The sequence below is a fragment of the Nannospalax galili genome, unplaced genomic scaffold (assembly GCF_000622305.1).
Source record: "Nannospalax galili isolate Female #2095 unplaced genomic scaffold, S.galili_v1.0 scaffold449, whole genome shotgun sequence".
Classification (NCBI taxonomy): Eukaryota; Metazoa; Chordata; class Mammalia; order Rodentia; family Spalacidae; genus Nannospalax; species Nannospalax galili.
Window position 1 is genome coordinate 694,610 of NW_008360312.1, and position 21,578 is coordinate 716,187.

The window sequence follows — 21,578 nt, forward strand, 5'->3', positions numbered from 1 at the left end:
CCCAAAGTGGATTGTATCATGACACAATCAGTATTAAAAGAAAAAATTTATGGAATATAACCCTTTGAAAAATCTCTAATATTAAGATACATATATATAAAATATATGTATCTATATATATATGGAACACAGAACAATGAGCTTTCAATGAGAAAAAATTTATCAGGATGCCCCTTATTGGTTGCTGCCATAGTAAACTTTTTATTAGAGAGCAGGTTGTATCTTGTACTGCTGCACTGAGGATATGGCTTTGAAATAAGTGGTTCTGCTTTTTCTTTCAATTTGATAGCTATGTATGCATTTTACTATAGGCAATGAAATAACAGAATGGAGCAAGACTTTCTTTGTGAGTTTGGAAATAAAACTGTATTTGCTGAATTCCTTAGGGATGATGAACTTTAAAGATATCTCTTTAAACCTGGATGGATTTAACTAGATGTCTTAAAAAGACATTTTAAAAAATTCCAAAATCATGAAAAAGAAATAGAAGAATTGCAATTTGAGCACGCAATTTTTTCCCATAATACATTAACACGGAGTGGGGATTGTACGATTTTAAGTTTTTCCACTTATTATTCTAACCTTAAAGAGCATTATCCTTGCTGCATGGATGAAAGAAGAGATGATTCTGTTTATACAAGGCTAGATATTTAGAGCTGCAATCAAAATTAAGAAAAACCATAACTCTCGCATTTGGGAGTGGAGACAGGAGGACCACAAGTTAAAGGCCATCGTGGGTACATAGAAAGACCTTGTATTGGAAGCAAAACAAAATTTAAACCCAAAAAACAAACAAAAGAATAAACAAGGGCGGGTGATGTAGCTCAGGGATACAGTGCTGTCTATCACACCCAAGGCGCTGGGTTTGATCCTCACCTGCACCCAAAAAACAAAGAAGCAGTTTCACTGTTTTTATGTGGTGATTGTTAAAATACTATAAATTTGTTACAAATAACTCCTTGAAAGCACTCTCATTTCAGACTTGGGGGGATAACAAGAACTTCTTTATGGTCTTCCTGCTGCTTTACAATCAGGCTCATTCTGGATCACTAAAATATTTCTGGGGTGAATACTAAGTCTCCCTGTATTCACATAGGGGCCCCAAAGACCACCAGGGGCACATTTGTGCTAAGAGAGGTGGGCTTTTTGCTTATTCAAAATATGTTCATACCTATAGGAGTCTTGGGACGAAAGAATGCCAGAGAGAGCCCACTTCAGGATTTAGGCTTTAGTTGGGTGATTTGAGAGTGGGTCTAAGTGGGTCACTCTGGACTGTAGATTATCAGAAGGCAGAGGGACTAGATACTTGGGTGGAGAGCAGTAGTCGTGTGCAAGGCCTAGGGTTTGATCTCCAGCACTTCCAAGCAAAATAAAACAAAACAAAACAAAAAACAAAACAAAACAAAACAGTCAGAACAGCAGCCATTCCTTTAGTGGATATTCATTCCCCAGTGAAGTGGGTTTGGTATTTTGTGCTTGAATATTCACTGTATTTTTTTCCTGTGCTTGGACAAAATTTAGAGATAGCCTTGGGCTGTCTCATTTAATGTAGTCTGACAATGAACTTTCCCAACATTGCTATCCTGTGAGAATACCCATGTCTAACAGCTGAACTACATGACTTTAGCAGATTCTGAGTCCTGAGATTACCCATTTTATTTTAAGTATGTTTTATTACAAACAACTGAGCTTGTGGTAGGAAACAGGAATAGAGGAGAGGCTTCTATGCAGACTCTCGAGTCTACACTTGGCAGACCTGTGTCCACCCAAGGGGCATCTCACCCACTTTCTTAACTATTTGGAAGAGCTAACCAAAGAGGTAAGGGCCTGGGGACTGCTAGAAACATGTCATGTCTCTTATATGAGGGGATGAGATCTGAGGAGAAAGCTGCTCCCTTTTCAGCGTGACTTCCATCCACATTGTCTTCAAAAATGATTCCAGATTGAAGGAAGGGAGCTTGTTCCTATATATGTTCCCATTCAAGCTTTGTTCTTAAGCAGAGAGTAACAGATGACCAAATTCAGGGGACCAGTCCAGGTTAAACTCCTTACCGATTCATACCCTCACTATGTTGCCAACTCTTCCTCAGTTCTGCCAGTTAGAATTTTGTTTAAAGGAATGGACCTTCATCAGATGAGGGAGGTGAGAAAGCAAAGGCAGGTTGCTATGGGAGATTCATGGTCAAGTGTAGTAATCAGGATTCTCTGCTAAGAAAGGACTGGTCTATAGAGAGAAGGGCTCAGCAGTGGGGGCTGTGGTACTATGGAAAAGGGGAGGGAAAGGGGATCTGGGGAATTCTGGAGTAAAGGTCAGGCGCTGAAGGGCAGGCATGGGCAGGTACCTTGGAAAAGGAAGGAGGCCAGAGAGGAAAACAGCTTGAGACTGCTGGTGGGGCAGGGGACTGAACAGAGTGTCTGAGGCCTGTTAAGAGAAAAGAACCATGATCTGTAAGTCATGCTTGATTAGGAGACTAGGAGGATACACTCAAAACCCAAGACACAGAGAAGACATGTGCACAGTTTTACTTATTTAGTTTGGCTGCATTCATCCTGTGCTAGAAAGTTTTGTCAGGGGCAAGGCCTGCCATCTAGTGTTGAATGTGGACCTCCAGTTAACAGGAGTAAGGTGAATAATAATCCACGATAGGATAAAAGAATCACCCAGTAACTCTGTAGTAACTCTGAAGTGCTGTGGCCTGATGAGGGAAAACAGCAGACAGTGGAAGGCTTTGCTTTGAATAAAACAAAGAAACAAGTGCATGGCAGAATAGATACACTCTAGCTGTGCTTTGTACACATATAGTCTTCTCAAAGAGGAAGTGAATTTGAAGTTTAAAGAAAAGCTCTCCCAACCCATTAATGAACTCATATGCCTATCCATTTTTCTTATCCTGAATCAGAATTAAAAAAAAAATCAAGAATAAAATGCAATTTGGAATACCATAATTCCTTTTGTATTTACAAAATTAGATTCCTTCAAAAAAAACTATTGACTTCAATCCACATTTCATACCTTCAGTATAGTATATTTTATGTTAGTAAGTAATTTTAATCATCTTTGGGCTGTGGAAGAGTAGATATTTGTCCATTGAATGAAATGGCTTGCTTCTATATCTTAAAAACTGTCTCTCTCTCTCTCTCTCTTTTTTTTTAGTATCTTTGAAACGGGGTCTCCCTGTAGCCCCAGATGGCCTGGAACTCACCTGCCTCTGCTTCCAGAGCGCTGGGATTAAAGATGTGTGCCCCTAGCCCTAGTTGACAAAAACTGACATTTAAAATATGTTTATTACTTAGGACTTCTTAAATGTAGTTTAATGGTTTGATAAGTTTCTTAGAAATCTTGTTCACTTCAATATCCTAGGCCTAAGAAATGTTATTGTTGATTGGTGACCTCTGGTCATTAAAATGATAATTACTCACAAAGTGCAGTACTGTGATGGCTTGGCTGCAGGAAATTTTCAAAAGCTACAGACTCCATAGAACAAGATCCTATCACAGTTCCCGGCTGTCAGGAATGGAAACAAAACGGTGCTTATGTGAACAGAAAAGTTTTGAATTACTTGAACAATATTGGCAGTAAACAGCAGCACCATGGACTTTAGATAATCCCAAACCCTGTCACTTCTGGACACTGGAAATTATGTGTGTGTGTGTGTGTGCAATTCATGTGGAGACCAGAGGTCAATGTCATGTGTCTTCCTTTATCTCTCTCCATCTTACTTTTTGAGAGAAGGACCCTCCCCGAACCTGAAACTCATCAATTTAGTTAGTGTGGCTGCCAGTGAGATCCAGGGACCCACCTACCTCCATTCCCCCAGGGCTGGCGTTACAGGTGAATGCCACCATACCCAGGTTTTACGTGGGTGCTGAGGATCCGTACTTGGTTCCTCACACTTGTGAAGCCAGCATTTTACCCACTGAGCCATCTCCCTAGCCCCTGGACATTGGAATTTTTGTCATTACTAGCAATACCCCTTAGTCTCTTTGAATCCCCAAACCTCAACTCAAAGGCTAGAGTAGGATGCATCTAACTGGTGTTATCAAAGTCAGTATCAGTTCCAAAGCTGCACTGAAACCTGGGGAAGGATTTCAACCTTTTGACTTATTTAGTGAAGTAGGGGCTCCATCTTACACCAATACACATGTGGTGTAAATTCACTACAGAACAAGGAAAAAGTGATCTATTTTGTGGGCACATAGTCAAAGAACAGCTGTGTTCCATACATCTTAATACCAGTGTGCTAAACTTAAGCACAAGGCACTATCATTTTATTGTCATAGAAGAATACAAAGGTTTTATACTATTTAAATCTTTGGTGATGCGATATAAAAATAATTATTTTGTAGTTGTTTTAGAAGCATGACTAAAGGGAAATGTGACAATGTACTTACCGTCCTCTCTGTGTCTTACCATCTGAGATCATCCTGAGTGGCACATCTCTGCTGCAGCAATCACCCTTTGCACTCAGCTCTGTTCTCTCATCTCCCCCCAAAGCAACCGCTCTAATTACTTATGCAGTACTTGCTATGCATATTGTCTAAAAGTGCCTTATCTTTCATGTAATGTGACCTCAATCAAGATACATCATCTCTGTCTCAGTGTCTTCCTTTGGAAAAGGAAAAGTAAGTATGTCCTTGTATCATTGTTACAATATAACAATTGTTCCAAAAGGGCACCCAAACACAGTGCCTGAGATTTGGTGAGCTTTCCAGAGTGATTCTGAATACTATTTCACATCTGCTTTTCACCATGAGCAATGGCCACATCTTATTCATGCTTTTTCCTTGACATGAGGGTTTGGTCCTCCTTGAACATTTATTTGATTTTATTGCCTGTCCTTAAATAGAAGCCTGGTTGCTACATGTGATTTGACATCTCACAAATCACATGATTATGTAGGAATCATAATAACTTTTAAATAAGTTGCATTCTGATATAAATAAATGATACTTTTTTATTCAAAGTAATCACTAATAGAAGATGAAATGTCTCCACAGGTCTTTCGAATTACATTAAAGAAGAGATAACGTAAGTTTCTATCTTATCATGAAACTGTTATCTGAAGGACAATTAAGACTTTGTTTTGTTCAACCAGTACACCTTACATCAGGGCTGCTTGTATTTTTTATTCTGAAATCTATGACTTCTCTAAAACCTGCTCACCTTCCAATTTATCAAAGGAAACCTTTTATAGCTGCCTGGAATGCTCCAACAGATCTGTGCTTGATAAAATATAATTTAACACTGAATTTAGCAGTATTTCAGGTAATTGGAAGCCCTCTGGCCAAAGCCAGGGGGCAAAATGTCACTATATTTTATGTTAACAGATTGGGATATTATCCGTGGTATACAGCAGAAGGAGTCCCTATCAATGGGGGTCTCCCCCAAAACTTAAGCTTACAAGTACATCTGGAAAAAGCTGCCCAAGATATTGATTACTATATCCCTGCTGAAAATTTCAGCGGACTTGCTGTTATAGACTGGGAATATTGGCGGCCACAATGGGTCAGGAACTGGAATACAAAGAATATCTACAGACAGAAGTCAAGAATGCTTATTTCTAATATACAACAGAATGCTTCAGCTAATGCTATTGAGTGTTTAGCCAAAGAGGCATTTGAAAAAAGTGCAAAAGCTTTCATGGAGGAAACCATCAAATTGGGAATTAGGAGGCGACCCAAAGGCCTTTGGGGTTATTATTTATATCCTGATTGCCACAATTATAATCTTTATGCTCTGAACTATACTGGGTCATGCCCAGAAGGGGAAGTCCTGAGGAACAACGCGCTCTCTTGGCTGTGGCAGAGCAGTGCGGCTTTGTATCCTGCTGTTGCTGTCAGGAAATCCTTTGAAAACAGTGAAAACATTTGGCGCTTCTCACAATTCCGGGTGCGTGAATCCATGAGAATCTCCAACATGACATCCCACGGTTATGCTCTCCCTGTGTTTGTCTACACACGGCTGGGGTACAGAGATGAACCTTTATTTTTTCTTTCTAAGGTAAGAAACAACTTTCTTAATGGCATAGGATTTCCTCCCTAAATACATTCCTTTATGATTTATACTCCTCAAAGAATACACAATTAGTAGACTGCTAGTACGTAATTTTTCCTAGACTATTGATCTACTTAGATTATGCCTTTATGCAAACTGAGTTTTATCTTGTTAACAGTCTTTTGAAGAACATGGTAGGGCAGGAAAGGGCTAAAGTGTGATGCTAGTAGCTACTGAGTTTCCTTTGATTGCATTCCCTTATGACTGGCTGTTGTGGAAGACTACTGAAACGGTTTGTGGTGAATAGATTAGAAAACCAGAAAGGATGTTTTAAAACAGACTTGTTTGCTCACACATGTGAAAGTTGAATGAAAAACCCTCCTCTTCTGTGTTCTCTATCTCAAATATAGGGAGATGAAAAATTGTTTTCTTTCAAATGCATAGTACCAGCTTTGAGAAAATGCATTAAAATTCCAACAATGTAAATACATTTATATTTTTACATTTATTTGTGTGTGTGTGCGCCACAGTGTATGTGTGGTAATCAAAGTTGCTTCTCTTCTACCATGTGGGTTTGCGGATCCATCTAGGGTGTGTCAGTCTTTGTGGCAAACACTTTTATCAGCTAAGCCATCTTGCTGGCCCATAAATATACTTAATGCTGCTAAGATGCATATTTAAAAATAGCTAAAATAGTAAGTTTCATGAAGCCTGGCTTTCTCTCCCTTCCTAACTTCCTTCCTTCCTTCCTTCCTTCCTTCCTTCCTTCCTTCCTACCTACCTACCTACCAGGTTGGTCTTCATCTCACAGAGTCTTTCTCTCTCTATTTCTTTCATATTTTTCTGTGTGCATGCAGGTTTTCGTGCATGTATGTGACTGTGTGTGGAGGCTAGAGGTTAACACTGGGTGCTTTCCTCATTCACTCTCCATCTTATTTTTTGAAGCAAAGTCTCTCACTGAACCTGAGCTCACTGTTTCAGCTATGCTGGCTGGTCAGGGAGCTTCAGGGATCCACCTATCTCTATTCTCCCAACACCATGGTTACAGTTGCTACCATGACCAACTTTTTGAAGTGGGTGCTGGGGATCTGAAAGCAGGTCCTCACGCTTGTGTTGCAGGAACTTCCTAAGTAACCATCGCCTCAGCCTTGTAATGTGTCCTTTTATTATTGCGATTAAGTTTAAAACATTTTTAAGTAGGGAAGAATTGTGATCTCTTTTTAAAAAATATTTCATTCATTATTTTTCTTTTATGTGTATGAATGTATTGCCTACATGTATGTGAGTGTACCCATGTCGTGCAATGCCACATAGGTCAGAAGAGGGCTTTGGATTCCCCTAGAAGTGGATTTAAGGACAGTTTGTAGTTGCCATGTGTGTGCTGGAAATCGAACCTGGGTCCTCTGCAAGAGCAGTCAGCGCTCTTAACTGCTGAACCATCTCTCCAGCCCCCAAATTGTAATCTGTTAAAAGTCTGTGAGACTGTAGAATGAGTCATCTTGGATTTTGTTGCCTCTCTGACTACTACTAATGGGAAACTGGTAGAGTGGTGTGGCTTTCTAAATTCAATATTTAGTCATCAGTAGATAGTTCTGCAACTCAGAGGTGTTATTGGGCTTGCTTATTTTTTCACTCAAGTCATATATGCTGCCAGAGACATCATCTGTAGCAGAAGTCACCTTTTGAATAGGTGCACCTTCAGCCAAATCTTCTCTCCCTTTGCTAGTCTAGTCATTTACACAGAAACTTTCAGGGAAAAGAGTGGGTCTGGATAATTATGTGTAAATTTTTCTACATTGAGAAGACTTGAAACCTGTTTTACCTGCCCCATTTATAAGGCTGTGGTGTTGTCGCTATTACTTGTCACCAGGTTTATTATATTTCAGTAGAGCCATTCCTCTTTTCTCTACCATTATAAATTTCAATTGACCAGCCTGCACTAAAGTGCAAAGACGTTCTGAGAGCTTGGCATTGTCAGGTAGAGTAATGGGGGCATTTCTACACATTCTCATTCAGGGGGTGGGGCACTGCATACGTGTGGCATATGGAAAATGCTATCCACCTGTCATCATTCAAAAAACAAGGAAAAAAGTCTTATTGTGTGCTGATGTTTACACTACTTAGAAAAAAAGCAGCTACAAATTAATGAAGAATGATGATCATTTCTGGAAATTTCAGGAAAGTTATCTAAATATTTACAAGACAATTATGGCCCTGGCAGTGAGAGTCAAAACATACCATCTTATGAAACACCTTGAATATACTTAACTTTAACATGTTCTTTTTTTCAGTGATGTTAAATTTATTTACTCATTTACTCACTTATTATTGGCCTTTTTAAGACAGGGTCTCCTTGTAGTCCCAGCTGTGTAGAGCAGGCTGGCCCCTATCTCATGGAGATTTTACTGCCTCTGCCTCCTGAGTGCTGGGATTAAAGGCCTGTGTCACCACAACTGAATGTTAAATTTAACTTTGAAAAAATAAACTGTAAGGGAAAAGTGTAGATTTTGAACAGGCAGCTAACATGCTGGTGCATTCTGCACACTGAGCACACCTTTGGAGGATTCATTCTTCAGCAGTGACAGCCCCAGAAATGCTTCTCTTCCCTCTCAGGAAAGCAAGAGCAGCATTTTGGCCTCATCTCATTCCATATTCTCTTTCTTTCTGAAAGCCCGGCTACTTTTCAAGCGTTTATTGAACTCTATCCATCTGCGCACAAATTTTAAAAACAGACTATACACAAATTTAAAAATATCTGACATTCTCTTTTAAACTCTGTGAATGACTTCTGTTTCTGACTTTCACAAATATATCTGTAATTTAGAATGTATGCATACATACAGTTGGGATTAGAACAAAAATTTATGAGTGGATAGTATATCTTTTAACCTCCCCAAAACTCAGTGTCTCAGTTCTTAATGTAAAGAAAAACAAAAAACAAAAAAACCACATTACACATTATCACCTTCCTCACTGACTGAACAGAAGTAGTATGAAAAGAAATGAGAAAATGTATCTGAAAATTTAAATAAACATAAAATTTAAATACCACAGAAATGCATGTTGAATGCTTATTACTTTTTAACACTATCAAAGACTTGAACTTGACCATGGCTTGTCTAAGAATCTCAGGCAGCATCATAGCTTGAGGAAATAATACAGAGGCAGTAACACCTCATTTCACTGGGAAGACTGCCTACACTACCCATATATTAATATATCTAGACAATCTAATGCTGTGATTTATAAAAACAATGAGAGGTGTTTCTGAGTTTAAAGATTTCTCTGTAATTAATTACTGTCCTGGTAACACAAAAAGAAGCTCTTTAGTAAGTCTTTTAGTTCATTATGGCTCCCACCAGTAAACAATTTTCTAGAATGGCCACTTAAAAAATTAATTTTAATTTTTTATAGAGATTTTAAAATTTCATACATTTCCAACTCAAATCCAGACCCCCTTCCCCATCCATGCTTCCCTCTCTCTCCCCACACACACTGAACCCTATTTACTCTGACATACACGCCGAGTCCTATTTATTCAGGTGTTTGTACCCAAATGTCCTTCAGTGTAAATGCATCCACTGGAGTCTAATCAGCCCATCCAGTGGTTGTATGTAAGTCATACTCTCCCTCACCCAGCAGCAGTCAATCTCAAACAGTTTCAATCTAGTGCTGGCCTGTCACCTATTTCTCACCTCCCCTTTGGGCCCTTGTTTGATTGAACTGACGTGGATCCCCACATTTGGTGCCACTGCTTCTCCAGGCTCACATGAGCAAGCCTCCAGTGACCAGGAAGCCTCCACCTCCTTATGTTCCTCAACCAGCCCTGGCTTTAGTGAGGGAAGTCAGGAAAGGAAAGATTGGGGGAGTTGGGAGGCACTGGGGGAGAACTGGGGTAATGGGGCACTACGAACACTTTTTAAGTTCCAGACAAAAATTTCAATTTGGAGGATGAGTCCTCTAGGTATCCCAATCTTCAACTTCTTGTTTTCTTACATGTTTACAGTGTATTTTGATCATATCCACCTCTAACTCCCCTCTCAGACTCCTCTATCTTCCTCTTCCTCTTCCTCCTCCTCCCCTCCTCCTCCTCTTCCTCCTGCTCTTTCTCTTCCTCCTCCCCCTTCACTTCGCCTCCCTCTCCTCCTCCTCCTCCTCCTCTTCTTCTTCTCCTCCCCCTCCTCCCCCTCCTCCTCCTTCTTCTTCCAACCCACAGAGTCCAATTACTTCTGCCTATATGTGTATGGTAATGGGACCATTCATTGGTGCTTCCTTGACTAAAGTTTAGTATAGCACAAATATATGGGTGCAAGCCTAAGTATTTAGAAGGCAGTTTGATAAGATGATTGTTTAACAAAACAATAATAGATTTTCTTCTAGGGCTTATGATCTTCCCAGGCATGAACTTTTGAACAGTTTTATAGAACAAGGCATGAATTCCCTCCTATGGAGCTGGCCTCAAATCCAAACAGAAAATGGTTGGCAACACCCATTACACTCATGCCACTATTGCACCATTGGTCACATCATGCTTGGCAAGTCAATATTGTAACATGCATTGTCTAATGCTGGGTCAAACCATTGATGTCATTTCTCCCCCAGTTTCCTGTATGGTCTTTCTGGCACTGTGAAAGCTAACTAGCAGAGAGGAAGTTTTCAGATTCCAGATTGATTCTGTATGCCCTGTAACCAAATTCCTACCATAAACTTCTGAAATATTGAGTCTGAACATCATGGGCAAGCAAGGCAGCCATGGGACACTTTTACAACAGCTGCTTTGTTGCCTTATGTGCTAGTTACTTTTCTGTTGCTGTGATAAAACACCATGGACAAGGCAACTTATAGAAGGAAGAGTTTATTGGGCTTCCAGTTCCAGAGGGATCAGAGTCCATCATGGCAGGGAGGCATGACAGGAGGTGGGAGGAGCATAAAGCTGAGTACTCCCATCTTCAAGGAGACACAGGAAGCAGAGAGAGTGAACTGAAGTGGGGCAAGGCTTATGAACTCTCAAAGTCTGCACTCAGTAATATGCTTCTTCCTGCGAAAGCATGCCTTCTGAGGGTTCCATGACCCACCACAAGCAGTGCCACCAACTGAGCAAGTGTTCAAATACTTGAGCCTACTGGGGACATTCATTCAAACTACCACACTTTACTTCTCATTTTATGTAACACCATCTATGTGGTTCATGCTTTTAGATGGTCCCACCTAGTACTAAAGCATTTTCTGTATGACTTCGGTAACAGCTTAGTGTCCTTGCTTTTCTGATTCCCAAACAATAGCTGGTTGTGATTCAGTTATTGTCCTGAACTCTCCAAGTTGTCAGTGAACTAATCCAATGATACAATTTCTTTATTATCTGCTCCTGTTTCCTTAAGAGTTGCTATTTGTGTCTGATAATGACACTAAAAAAATTTGCATTGAAAAGAATCTAACATAACCCAGAAAGTAAGACTGTATGGCTATCACCACATATATCTGTAGCTTCCATGTTTAGTCAATATGGATCAAATAAGATAAGAATACAAAATGTAAATGCTATATTTCATTCTTCCTTTGATGACAAAGCCTTAACCCTAAGAAGGCTGTTAGACACTGCTGCCCCTCTGCTCATACCATGTGACTGTCATCTTGTACTCATGGATGTTTCAAAGTCCATGGCTTGAGATATTTTGCTCATTCTTATCTTTGAATCAATGATGTGTTTCTTACTCTGCTTCTGTTCATTAGACTGTTGACAGTTTTCAAACTCTTTCCATCCATATAATCACATTTGAGACCTATTAGGCCACCCCTCTTTGTATGTGGACTCTGTTCTGTTGAACTGATACTGTGGTCTTGGAAAATGGAAATGAATATAAAACAGAAAGGAAAATCAGTTCAAACATACCTCTTCACTTTTTGAAACTCTCCAGGACAATGTGCATGAAAGTGTTTAGAATTCTACATTGTGAAACCTTTAGTTTGACTGGTGGGCTATACATGTGTCAGACTGGATTCATCTCTCAAATACTGATATTACGATAAAATGGCCAAGGCAAAGAAGATTTAATAGTTTGCTTGTGTTTTCCTCTAAGTCACCATTTTCTAATACTGAATATGGACATCTATCTTTGGAGAAAAAGATATCCTTTATTGTCCTGAAGAGAGGGAGATTATACTATAATTTAATAAACTAGTAAACCAATAACATCTGTCCATGTTCATATATGTTATATATGAACATATGTTCATATATGTTATACTATAATTTAATAAACTAGTAAACCAATAACATCTGTCCATGTTCATATTTAAAATCTCAAAATAATGTTTTTATTTATTTGTTTTTTTTTAAACAGAGCATAAGGTAGTGATTTATTAACAGAAGATTGGGCACCCCACATTTATGGCTGTGCTGTGAAGTCCACACTCAAATACAGATCCTGTGACCTCCTGACAGCCACACAAAATTGTGAGATAGGTGCCTCTTGGTGTTCTCATCTTATATATACTTTGCCCCTCCTCCCACATGCAGATTGGGTGGGAGGGTAACTGACTCCTCCCTCGACGCCTTGATGAGAATTGGAAGGAGGTGTGACTATAACTTGCCAGCACAGTGATCAGAGGACACTTCCAGTTCACACCCCACCCCTTCCTCTGGCTCTTACATTGTTTCTCCCAATCTCTTCTGCAAAAGTCCCTGAGCCTTGGAGGGGGTGGTAGGTGTGGGATGATCGTCCTCCTTTTGTGGCATGACACTGAACTTTTGGGTCTCTGAGTCATCTGTTTTCCATGGGCTGTTGGCCATTTTGAGTGGGATTCCATCTACTATAAACACACATACAGCAAGAAGCAAGAATATCTAAATGGTGATTGCTATAATAACTTAACCTATGGCTGTAAACACAAATGCTTGGTCAGGACTTTATCAGGTACATTATTTCCATCTAACAAAGCAACTGCAGTGACTTCCCACTGGGGCCTGTATTCTCCCCTGCCACAGGGGTTTGGCCAGGTTTACATTACCAGATGTGTATTCCACCCTTAGGAGTGGGCATTATACCCAATCGAAAATTTGCACCACTATTGCACCAGCAGGAACACCTTGGCAGTGCAACACGTGAGGGCCTGTTGTTGAGGAGAATTATAGAGGACTATTCTCCCCCAATCATCTGCATGTTGCCTTTTGGCACCATGAAAGCCACCAATCCAGTGGTAGGGAGCTTCCAGTGTAGTCCAAGCTTAATATCTCCCTCTCTCATGCTCATATCTTGCAGTGTCTTCAGCAATAGGGTTTTTCTGTCCACTTCTGGTGTACAACCAACATTATTGACAAAGGCCTTTATTGTTTTGGGGACCTTGAGCATCCCTAAAACTAACAGCTCATAGAGGACAACCCACTTCTGGCACTGGGATTTTCGTTTAACAACTGTATTGCTTTTGGAAAGGCTTTCTTCCATCCCCGTAGGGGTTCCTTCTGTGCTTACGTTTCTTATTTTTAACTGTGTATCTGGAGAATTTTCCCCCCTTTTGTTCCCATTTCTTTGTATAGTTCTCCTCCCCCCTTTAACTACCCTCTTTTTGCATATTTCTCCATTAATAACACCTTTATCCTACTAAGCGTCTGTCTTGGGTTCCTTCTTTCTCTTTATCTCCCCATTTTCCTTCCATATTCCTGGTCTTGCGTTGCTTCAGGATATGCACTTACTTGTAAGGATTTAGTACTGGGATCCACAGATGAGGGAGAACATACGTCTTTCATTTTTCTGATCTGTGTTACTTCACTTAGTATAAGAGTTTCTACATCCATCCATTTACTTGAAAATTTCATTATTTCAACTTTCTTTACTGCTAGATAGAACTCCATTGTGTAAATGTACATTTTTGTTAACCACTCATCAGTTGAGGGGCACTTAGGTTGCTTCCATCTCTTAGCTATTGTGAAAAGAGTAGCACCAAACATGGATGTACAAATGTCTCTGCAATAGGATGAGTCCTTTGGGTATATGCCAAGGAGTAGTATAACTGTGTCATATGGTAGTTTCATTTTTAGTTTTTTAAGAGTTCGCCACACTGTTTTCCAAAGGGGTTGCACAAGTTTGCAATTCTACCAGCAGTGAATGAGTGTTCCCCTTTTTCCAAATCCTAGCCAGCATTTGGTATCATAAAATAATATTCCTTAATGCTGAGAAAAACCAAAATACTCTTGCTGAAACCTTGATTTCCTCTATTTTAAGTATATTGAAAAAAAAATTCTGGTGGACTTTTCATTGCTAGATGAGTCATAAATAAAGTCCAATAAATCTACTAAATTGAAATTAAATATAGGTGATTTCATGAGAAAACATAAAAGCTGGGCAAAGTCAGAGCCTCAAACACCATTAACACTGTCTCCTTGCCTGGCTTTGAATTCAGAATGGCACAAGCCATGTGAGTCACTGTGGAGGTGGTGTTCCACAGAGGTAATGGTAAGATGGAAAAGGAAGCTAAGAGGCTTTCTTTGGGAAAGGAGAACTTTTGGATTCTGTTTATGCATTTATACATGTAGCTAGCTTGTGAGTGAACGTTCCCAATCAACTTCAAAGAAACAACCTTTGTGACTATTTATAGACTAATAGTCTTCAAAATAATACTCTGATGCTGGACATGTTGGTGGCTCTGCAAGCACTAGGGAGGCAGATTTAGATGGATCTCATGAGACTGAGGCCACCCTGGTCCACATCTTGACTTCCAGGTGGCCTGTGACAAGGAAGACCCTGTCAAAAATCAAGCAAGCAAGCAATCAATCAAGAAACAAACAGAAAGAGAAAAACAGAACAAAATAATACCTTGACTGTCAAAATGATAGTTTTCTTGAAAAAATATGGTCAGAGAGTGTGACTGTGGGCATTAGTTCATTTCATCTGTATGCTACTCTAGGAAAGTGAAGAATAATGTCTGTGGAGTGTATTAGTTCAGTCTCTAATCTTAATTTCTGCTGAGTTGATTTATGCTCAGATGAATAATGAACTGTGTTCTCTTTCATCTAGCAAGATCTGATTAGTACCATAGGAGAAAGTGCTGCTTTGGGAGCTGCAGGCATTGTTGTTTGGGGAGACATGAATTTAACTTCATCTGAGGTGAGTCAGTACCTTGAGGATATATTTAATATTCTTTAAGGTATTTGCTCTGTTTTCCTGTAAATCTCACTCTAACTGAAGCATTATTATTGCTGTAGCAAGACAGATTTAGGATAAAAGTCTAAAGCAGTGTCTAGTATTTAGATGAGGCCAAAACTGTTAATTTTTTAAAAGATGGCAATTGTAACACTGATATTTGCTGAATATTTATTATGCAATAAGAGAATAGTTAAGAGATTTTTTCTTCCTTTTGGGTCAACTCACATGTTGGTCATGTCAGCTACTAACATCGTCTCCTTAGTAGACAAGGAAAAAAAAGGAGGTAATTTAAACAGGGCAACCAGTTAGTTAGACTAGTTTGTTATAGGATTGGTATTAACCACAGATATTTTGAGGCTGGACCCCTTCCATTGAACCACTGTGTGAAAAGTTTAGCTTATTTCCAGAAATAGAAATAGATGCTAACGCTTTAGTTTTGCCATTTCAATTATTATTTTTTTTCTCTACAGAGAAATCAGATGGAAATGAATAGCATTTAAAATAAGACTCAGATGTATGTATTTTCAAATTTCCTCCAGCCGAAATAGTTTTTAGTCCAAGAAATATTCCTAGTTTTTATCAATCCACATTAGTTACAGTCTCTTCTATATTTTCAGGCGTCCTTTTTTTAAATCTCTGAAGTATTAATATAATGCATTTTACATGAAATTATAATTGTATCCTCAACACTTTTGATTAAATTGAAAAAATTTTAAAAGTCCATGATAATCATTCATTGCTTTTAGAACTGGCTCAATTTGTTGCTACAAAGACATCATTCATGAAAATACTTAGAATTATGCTCATGTATGAGAATCACACAGAGAATGAGAGTCTCAGCTGCTGACTGAAAGCTCATGAGAAAGAGTTTCATCAGGAAATGGTGTAGGAAAACTAGGTAACGGTTATGTAGAATACATTCCAGGAAATACACACACACACAGACACAGACAGACAGACAGACAGACGCACACACACACACACACACAAATTACTTATATTTATAAACTTTACTGTGTTTTATTTGTGTGTAGAGCCCAGAACAGATGAAGTTTAGGAATGATTAACAGGGAAATCCAGGATGCTACTGGTGATAGGGTCTATAATAAGTGGAATATGGACAACTCAGATTCTAACACAACCAGGAAGAGCAACACACACCTAAAAGGTCACCTGGGGGAGGAGCTCTAGCATGTTTTCTAGTTTGTTTGTTCCTTTCTATACTCACTACTTTGAAAGCTAAAAGAAGAAGAAGAACAATGTGTGAATTAAAGTAATGGACCTACATTTAGGAATGATTTTTACACAATGCGCAGTATCTGGACCAATGACTTTTAATTATCCCTGCAACCAAGAAACTACTGCTAACAAGCCCACTGATCCATGTGCTCTTGTGACCTGGACGCTTGACCTTGATCCCTCTGAACCTCAATTGTCATTCACAGATAGTGAATGAATGTGTGTATTCTTGTGAATTAAGAAATAGAAGCACGGAAAGGCAGCGTTCATATTAATATCTTCCTTGAAAACAATGAACACTGAGAAGAATGATTGACATTGTGTGTAGAGATGTTTTAGGCCTAGGGATGAAAGGGCAAGATTGTCTGATAACATAAGGGTGGATCCAAGCTTGTAGCTCTCCAGTTGAAGACGGAAAATGGTTTTGAATTAAATTCAGGTTAGCCTGGCTTAGCAGTACAGCTCCAGGACACAGCTAGAACAGAACAGTGGGTGCCCTCTGAGTTTGAGCCCATTCTTAGAACTGTAGTTAAGAGTCAGACTACTTACTCAGGCATAACTGCAATGTTGGCATGGTAACACTGAACTACATGTTGACTCAGGCCTGTTTGTAGGTTCAGTTCCTTTGCTGTACCGTAACATCTCCTGCTTCTAGAACCTTTCTCATTTCCCACCTGGGACCTCAGTGTATAGTAGAGCCTAAGAATTTAACTAGAAGGAAGTCATCCAGTTTCAAGAGCTGACATCCAGTTTCAAGTCTAAAGAGCTGCCTCCTGGGTCTAAAATCTCTAAGCAGGAGATATACTAAAGTCTATTTATTTGTACCTTTCTAGGCCAATTGTACAAAGGTGAAGAACTTCGTGAGTTCTGATTTTGGGAGCTACATAGTCAATGTGACCAGAGCGGCTGAGGTCTGTAGCCGTCACCTCTGCAGAAATAATGGGAGGTGCATAAGGAAGATGTGGAAAGCTCCAGATTACCTCCACTTGAACCCTGCAAGCTACCACATAGAGGCCAATGAGGATGGGGGATTCAATGTGAAGGGCAGAGCGTCTGATGCCGACCTAGCTGTGATGGCAGAGAAATTTTTCTGTCATTGTTATCAGGGATATGAAGGGGCTGATTGCAGAGAAATGAAGAAGGCAGATGGCCGCTCTGCAGTTCCCCCTCTCTCCAGCTCACCAGTGACACTGTATCTGATGGTTTTAGCAGGTTATCAAAGCATTAAGTGGTGGCATAACTGAGTTTAAAGGGAATTGTGTGGCTCCTAGAGTACACTGTTAGGGAACAATTGGAATTTACAATAATTTCCTTTTTCTCCATACAAGTTCCTCTGAGAGGTACTGGAAGCAAACATATGTTTTACAACATAAATAGTAACCTATTACTTTATTTGTCACAACTTTGGTTAGAAATCAGAACTCAGACTATGTTGAGGTTGATATATGTTGCTTCCTTACTAGAGTATTTAAATTATATTCAAATCAAAGCTAGTATATTATAGTCTTTATAATTGTACATGTGTGAAAGTATACATCTGAGAGTTAAGTTATTGATTTCAAGGATATTTTCTAGGTCGCAGTTTATTTAAAGGCAGATTTCTAAGTAATCACCTGATACAACAGAAAGGGTCACCTCAGGCATGACCTGGTCACCTCATCCGTCACAGAAGGTGAAATGCAGTTTCTCCTGTTCCAGCCTCAGCATCATCTGGGCTTCTGCTTTACCACTCAGCTCAGTGCGTATAAAACTCTTCCTGATGCGGCTTCTCACGAGGGTCCAGGGAGCTGCTCTCAGCTCACTGCAAAGGCATCACATTGAAAGGCATTCAGTACGGCGCCTCTTGATCATTACCTTCTTCCTTCACAGACCCTGCTAGTCTGAGAACTGCAAAGGGTTGGAAGGGTGATAATGTTGTAGATACGAAAGCTGCCGCAATGTTGACAAAATTCAGCTGGTGACTTTTGTGGGTGGAAATATTTGTAATGAAAGAAATTTATCAAATGGCATTTAAGGAGTCTAGAAGTGCTTTTAAAAGGAAATCTTTAAGAAAAATTAGTTATTTTCTCCTCCATCTCCTCTCCCATACGAATTGTGAGTAGTATGTTTGGATTTAGAGTCACTTTGAACCTGTTTGTCATCTAAAATTTGGTAATACAATTTTTGCTTCTGTAAAATATTTTGAGAAGTAAATGCAATAACATATACCTTGCATTTTGGGACTCTTATTACCTGCTGCTGATCCACAATAATCTGTTGATCACCAAAACAGGAGCAAAGCTAATGATAACACTGTCTTGGACAAGTTCCTTCTTCTGCATCCAGGATCTGTGTAGAATCACTTATGCCTTGTGTTGTGATCTTGAGAGATACAGTCGTTGGATAGTATTTCCTCTCCATAAACATAATTTCACTGGAAGATAAACTAAAAATAGTGATGCTAATAAAGAAGGAATGGAAGTTGATTCCTTCTGTCTTCACCCTCTCTTTTTTGACTCTTTTCAGCTCTGATTCTTATTTGTCGGAGGTCACTGGTATTCTTAAGGTTTAACTTCCAAGTGCAAAATACAAGGAAAAAGAAACTTTCATAGTATTACCAATGAGATATATGAGTAATATTTTTTAAGAAAATTATTTTTCATATAAAAATGATGTTACATTACAGAAAATTTATAAAATTGAAAAAATAATAAAGAAAGTCACCACTAGACACTATAATATACAGTAGCAACTTTTGTTGCATTCTTTTTAGTATTTCTTATAAATATGATATTTATATCATTGTAATCATAATACATGCATATTTTTATACTCTGCATTTTCAGTTACTGATATAAGTGGTTTTGATATTTCATGATCTTTGTGTGTCTCATTTGAAAATATTTTTTCCAGTTTTGGGGATGGAGTATCAGGATTCATACAAACTAAACAACTGCTTTCCCACTGAGCTGGCTCCCTGATCTTCATTGTTTTGAGTTAGGGTCTCACTAAGCTGTTCAGTCTGGCTTGGAACTAGGTGTGAACTCAAGTCTCCAGAAAAAAAAAAATCTACATCTATGTCAAAGATTGTTTACAAAGAACAGTGACTGTTAGGAGGTTTGTGATTGTGGAGAGGTGGATCACTGAAGACCCAAAGGGGGAAACAGCCTGTGCTGCCTTTGGCACTTGCAATAGTCATTCATTGTCCATGTTTATCTAACGTCCTTCTGACTATTAAATAAATCCCTTTGGAATGTATAGATGACTCCAAGTGGTGGAGTGACCTGCATAATGTCACACAAAAGTATCCAGACTTTGAACCTTTTAAAAAATTTTATTATTTTTATTTTATGCATATGAGGGTATTACCTGGATGTGCAGAAAGGCACCCATGTCATACACTGCCCACGGAGGTCAGAAGAGGGGATTGGATACCCAGGAACTGGAGTTACAAATGGTTGTTACTTGCCATGTGAGTGCTAGGAATCAGACCTGTGTCCTTTACAAGAGTAGCCAGTAACCACTGTGCCATGAACCCCTTGAACCTTTTCTTTGGAACCATAAAAGAGTTATCCTTTCATCATATCACAGCAGAAAATACAAAGAGTTCTTCGTATTTATTTATTTATTTATTTATTTCTCTATCAATGTACACACAGATATAACCCACTATACTGATTCTGTTATCAGGGACCCAGAAATTAATTTTAATAACATGGAAGAAAAACTGTTAAGTCAACTGACTTACTAGCAATGCATCCATGAACTTAAAAAAATGTCCAATTCCCATGACCATGGCGGACCCTATACAAAATGAATCTGGAATTATTCATACTATAAAGTAAGGATATGAACATTGCTCACTAGGATTGGATTATAAGTACTCAGGAACCAATTTAAAGGATCTACTATTATTATGCATTAATAATTATAATAAGCAATGAGCACAAAAAAAACAAAAAGGAATCTCCCACTGCCAAAGAGGGAACATTTTTAATATTACTAAAGAAATAACTACAATGTGTTGAAATAAATGGATATACTTACATGCATGTGGTGAAAGTGATACCATTAAAACAATAAAAAAATAGCAGCAGCAACAATAACAATAACAAGCAGTCACTTTCTTGGCCACATTTGGAGGATGTTAAGGGACCAGTTGTTACCCTGATACTTAGGAATAAAAGGGAAGAATCTAAATTTATTTGAAATTTCCCACATGAACTGTACTTCAGAGTAACCAAAGAGTGGAAGGCAATGTCTTTTTTCTCTCAAGCCAATAAATGAAGAAGGCATAATAAATGAAAATATAAGCACTTTGTAGTCACCACTTTTGTGTTTGCTGTTTGACATGTGGAAGCATTCATTTTCAATGGCTGCTAACATCCCCAAAAGAGATTCACCCAGATGTTTTATATCATTTAGTTGAAGTGTGGAACATTAACCAAGAACGCTCTTTCCAAAAATAAAATTTGACAAAAATCAGGTGGCTGTAGATGTGTGGATTTAAATCTGGGTCCTCAGGTCATTCCCACTGATCACTGTGTCTGTTTTTATTCCAGTACTGTGATGTTTTTATTATTATATCTCAGTTGTATAATTTGAGTTCAGGGATGGTGCTATTATTCTGCTAAACTGATACGGTGTTAAACTGATTTCTCATGACTTAATGTCATACCCATAGATTAATGCATCTATCAACTTTCAGTAGAGTAGCTTCTTACTGCAGCAGGTGGTGATTAATGCAGAGACCCACAAGTGTCCAATATGAATATAAAGAGACTGAGGAGTGTTTATCCCTGAATAGACATTTATATCACACTTCTGCCTCCACAGCTTAGAGATCATTGTGAAAGGGGGCCAGAAAGATTGTGAGATCCAGAGGTGGTGGATGACCACAAGGAAGGAGAGTTTTCCAGACAGCTGGGCAGGTAACTCTTATGAACTCACAGCAATGGTGTGAGCATACGTAGGCTGAGGTAAGTTCAAACCAGACAAAATCCCAGCATAGATGTGGAGAAGTGGTTAAGAAACCTCAACCCTACCTGAAGAACTCTTGGCAACTGATGACTGCTGGGAGGGGCAGAATCAGTATCCTTTGAGGGTGAGACTCTTGTCAGGTTAACCAGGCTCCAGTGGATGCACCCATAACAAAGGACATTTGGGGGCAGAAATTTGACTCTTTCACTCTCTCTCTAAAATTAATATTATATATAATTAATTAT

The 21,578-nt window shown here is 39.0% G+C and overlaps 1 protein-coding gene across 1 annotated transcript in view; it reads left to right on the plus strand.

The window, feature by feature from the left end:
* LOC103727085 (hyaluronidase-4-like) overlaps positions 1 to 17,645 on the plus strand; it is a 25,192-nt gene extending 7,547 nt beyond the window's left edge. Inside the window, exons 2-4 of the mRNA XM_008824876.1 lie at positions 4,999 to 6,001; positions 15,007 to 15,096; positions 17,208 to 17,645. Coding sequence (XP_008823098.1) covers positions 5,048 to 6,001; positions 15,007 to 15,096; positions 17,208 to 17,618 — 1,455 coding nt within the window. The 5' untranslated portion in view covers positions 4,999 to 5,047 and the 3' untranslated portion in view covers positions 17,619 to 17,645. The remainder of the gene's footprint in view (positions 1 to 4,998; positions 6,002 to 15,006; positions 15,097 to 17,207) is intronic.
* Positions 17,646 to 21,578: the final 3,933 nt, after the last annotated feature.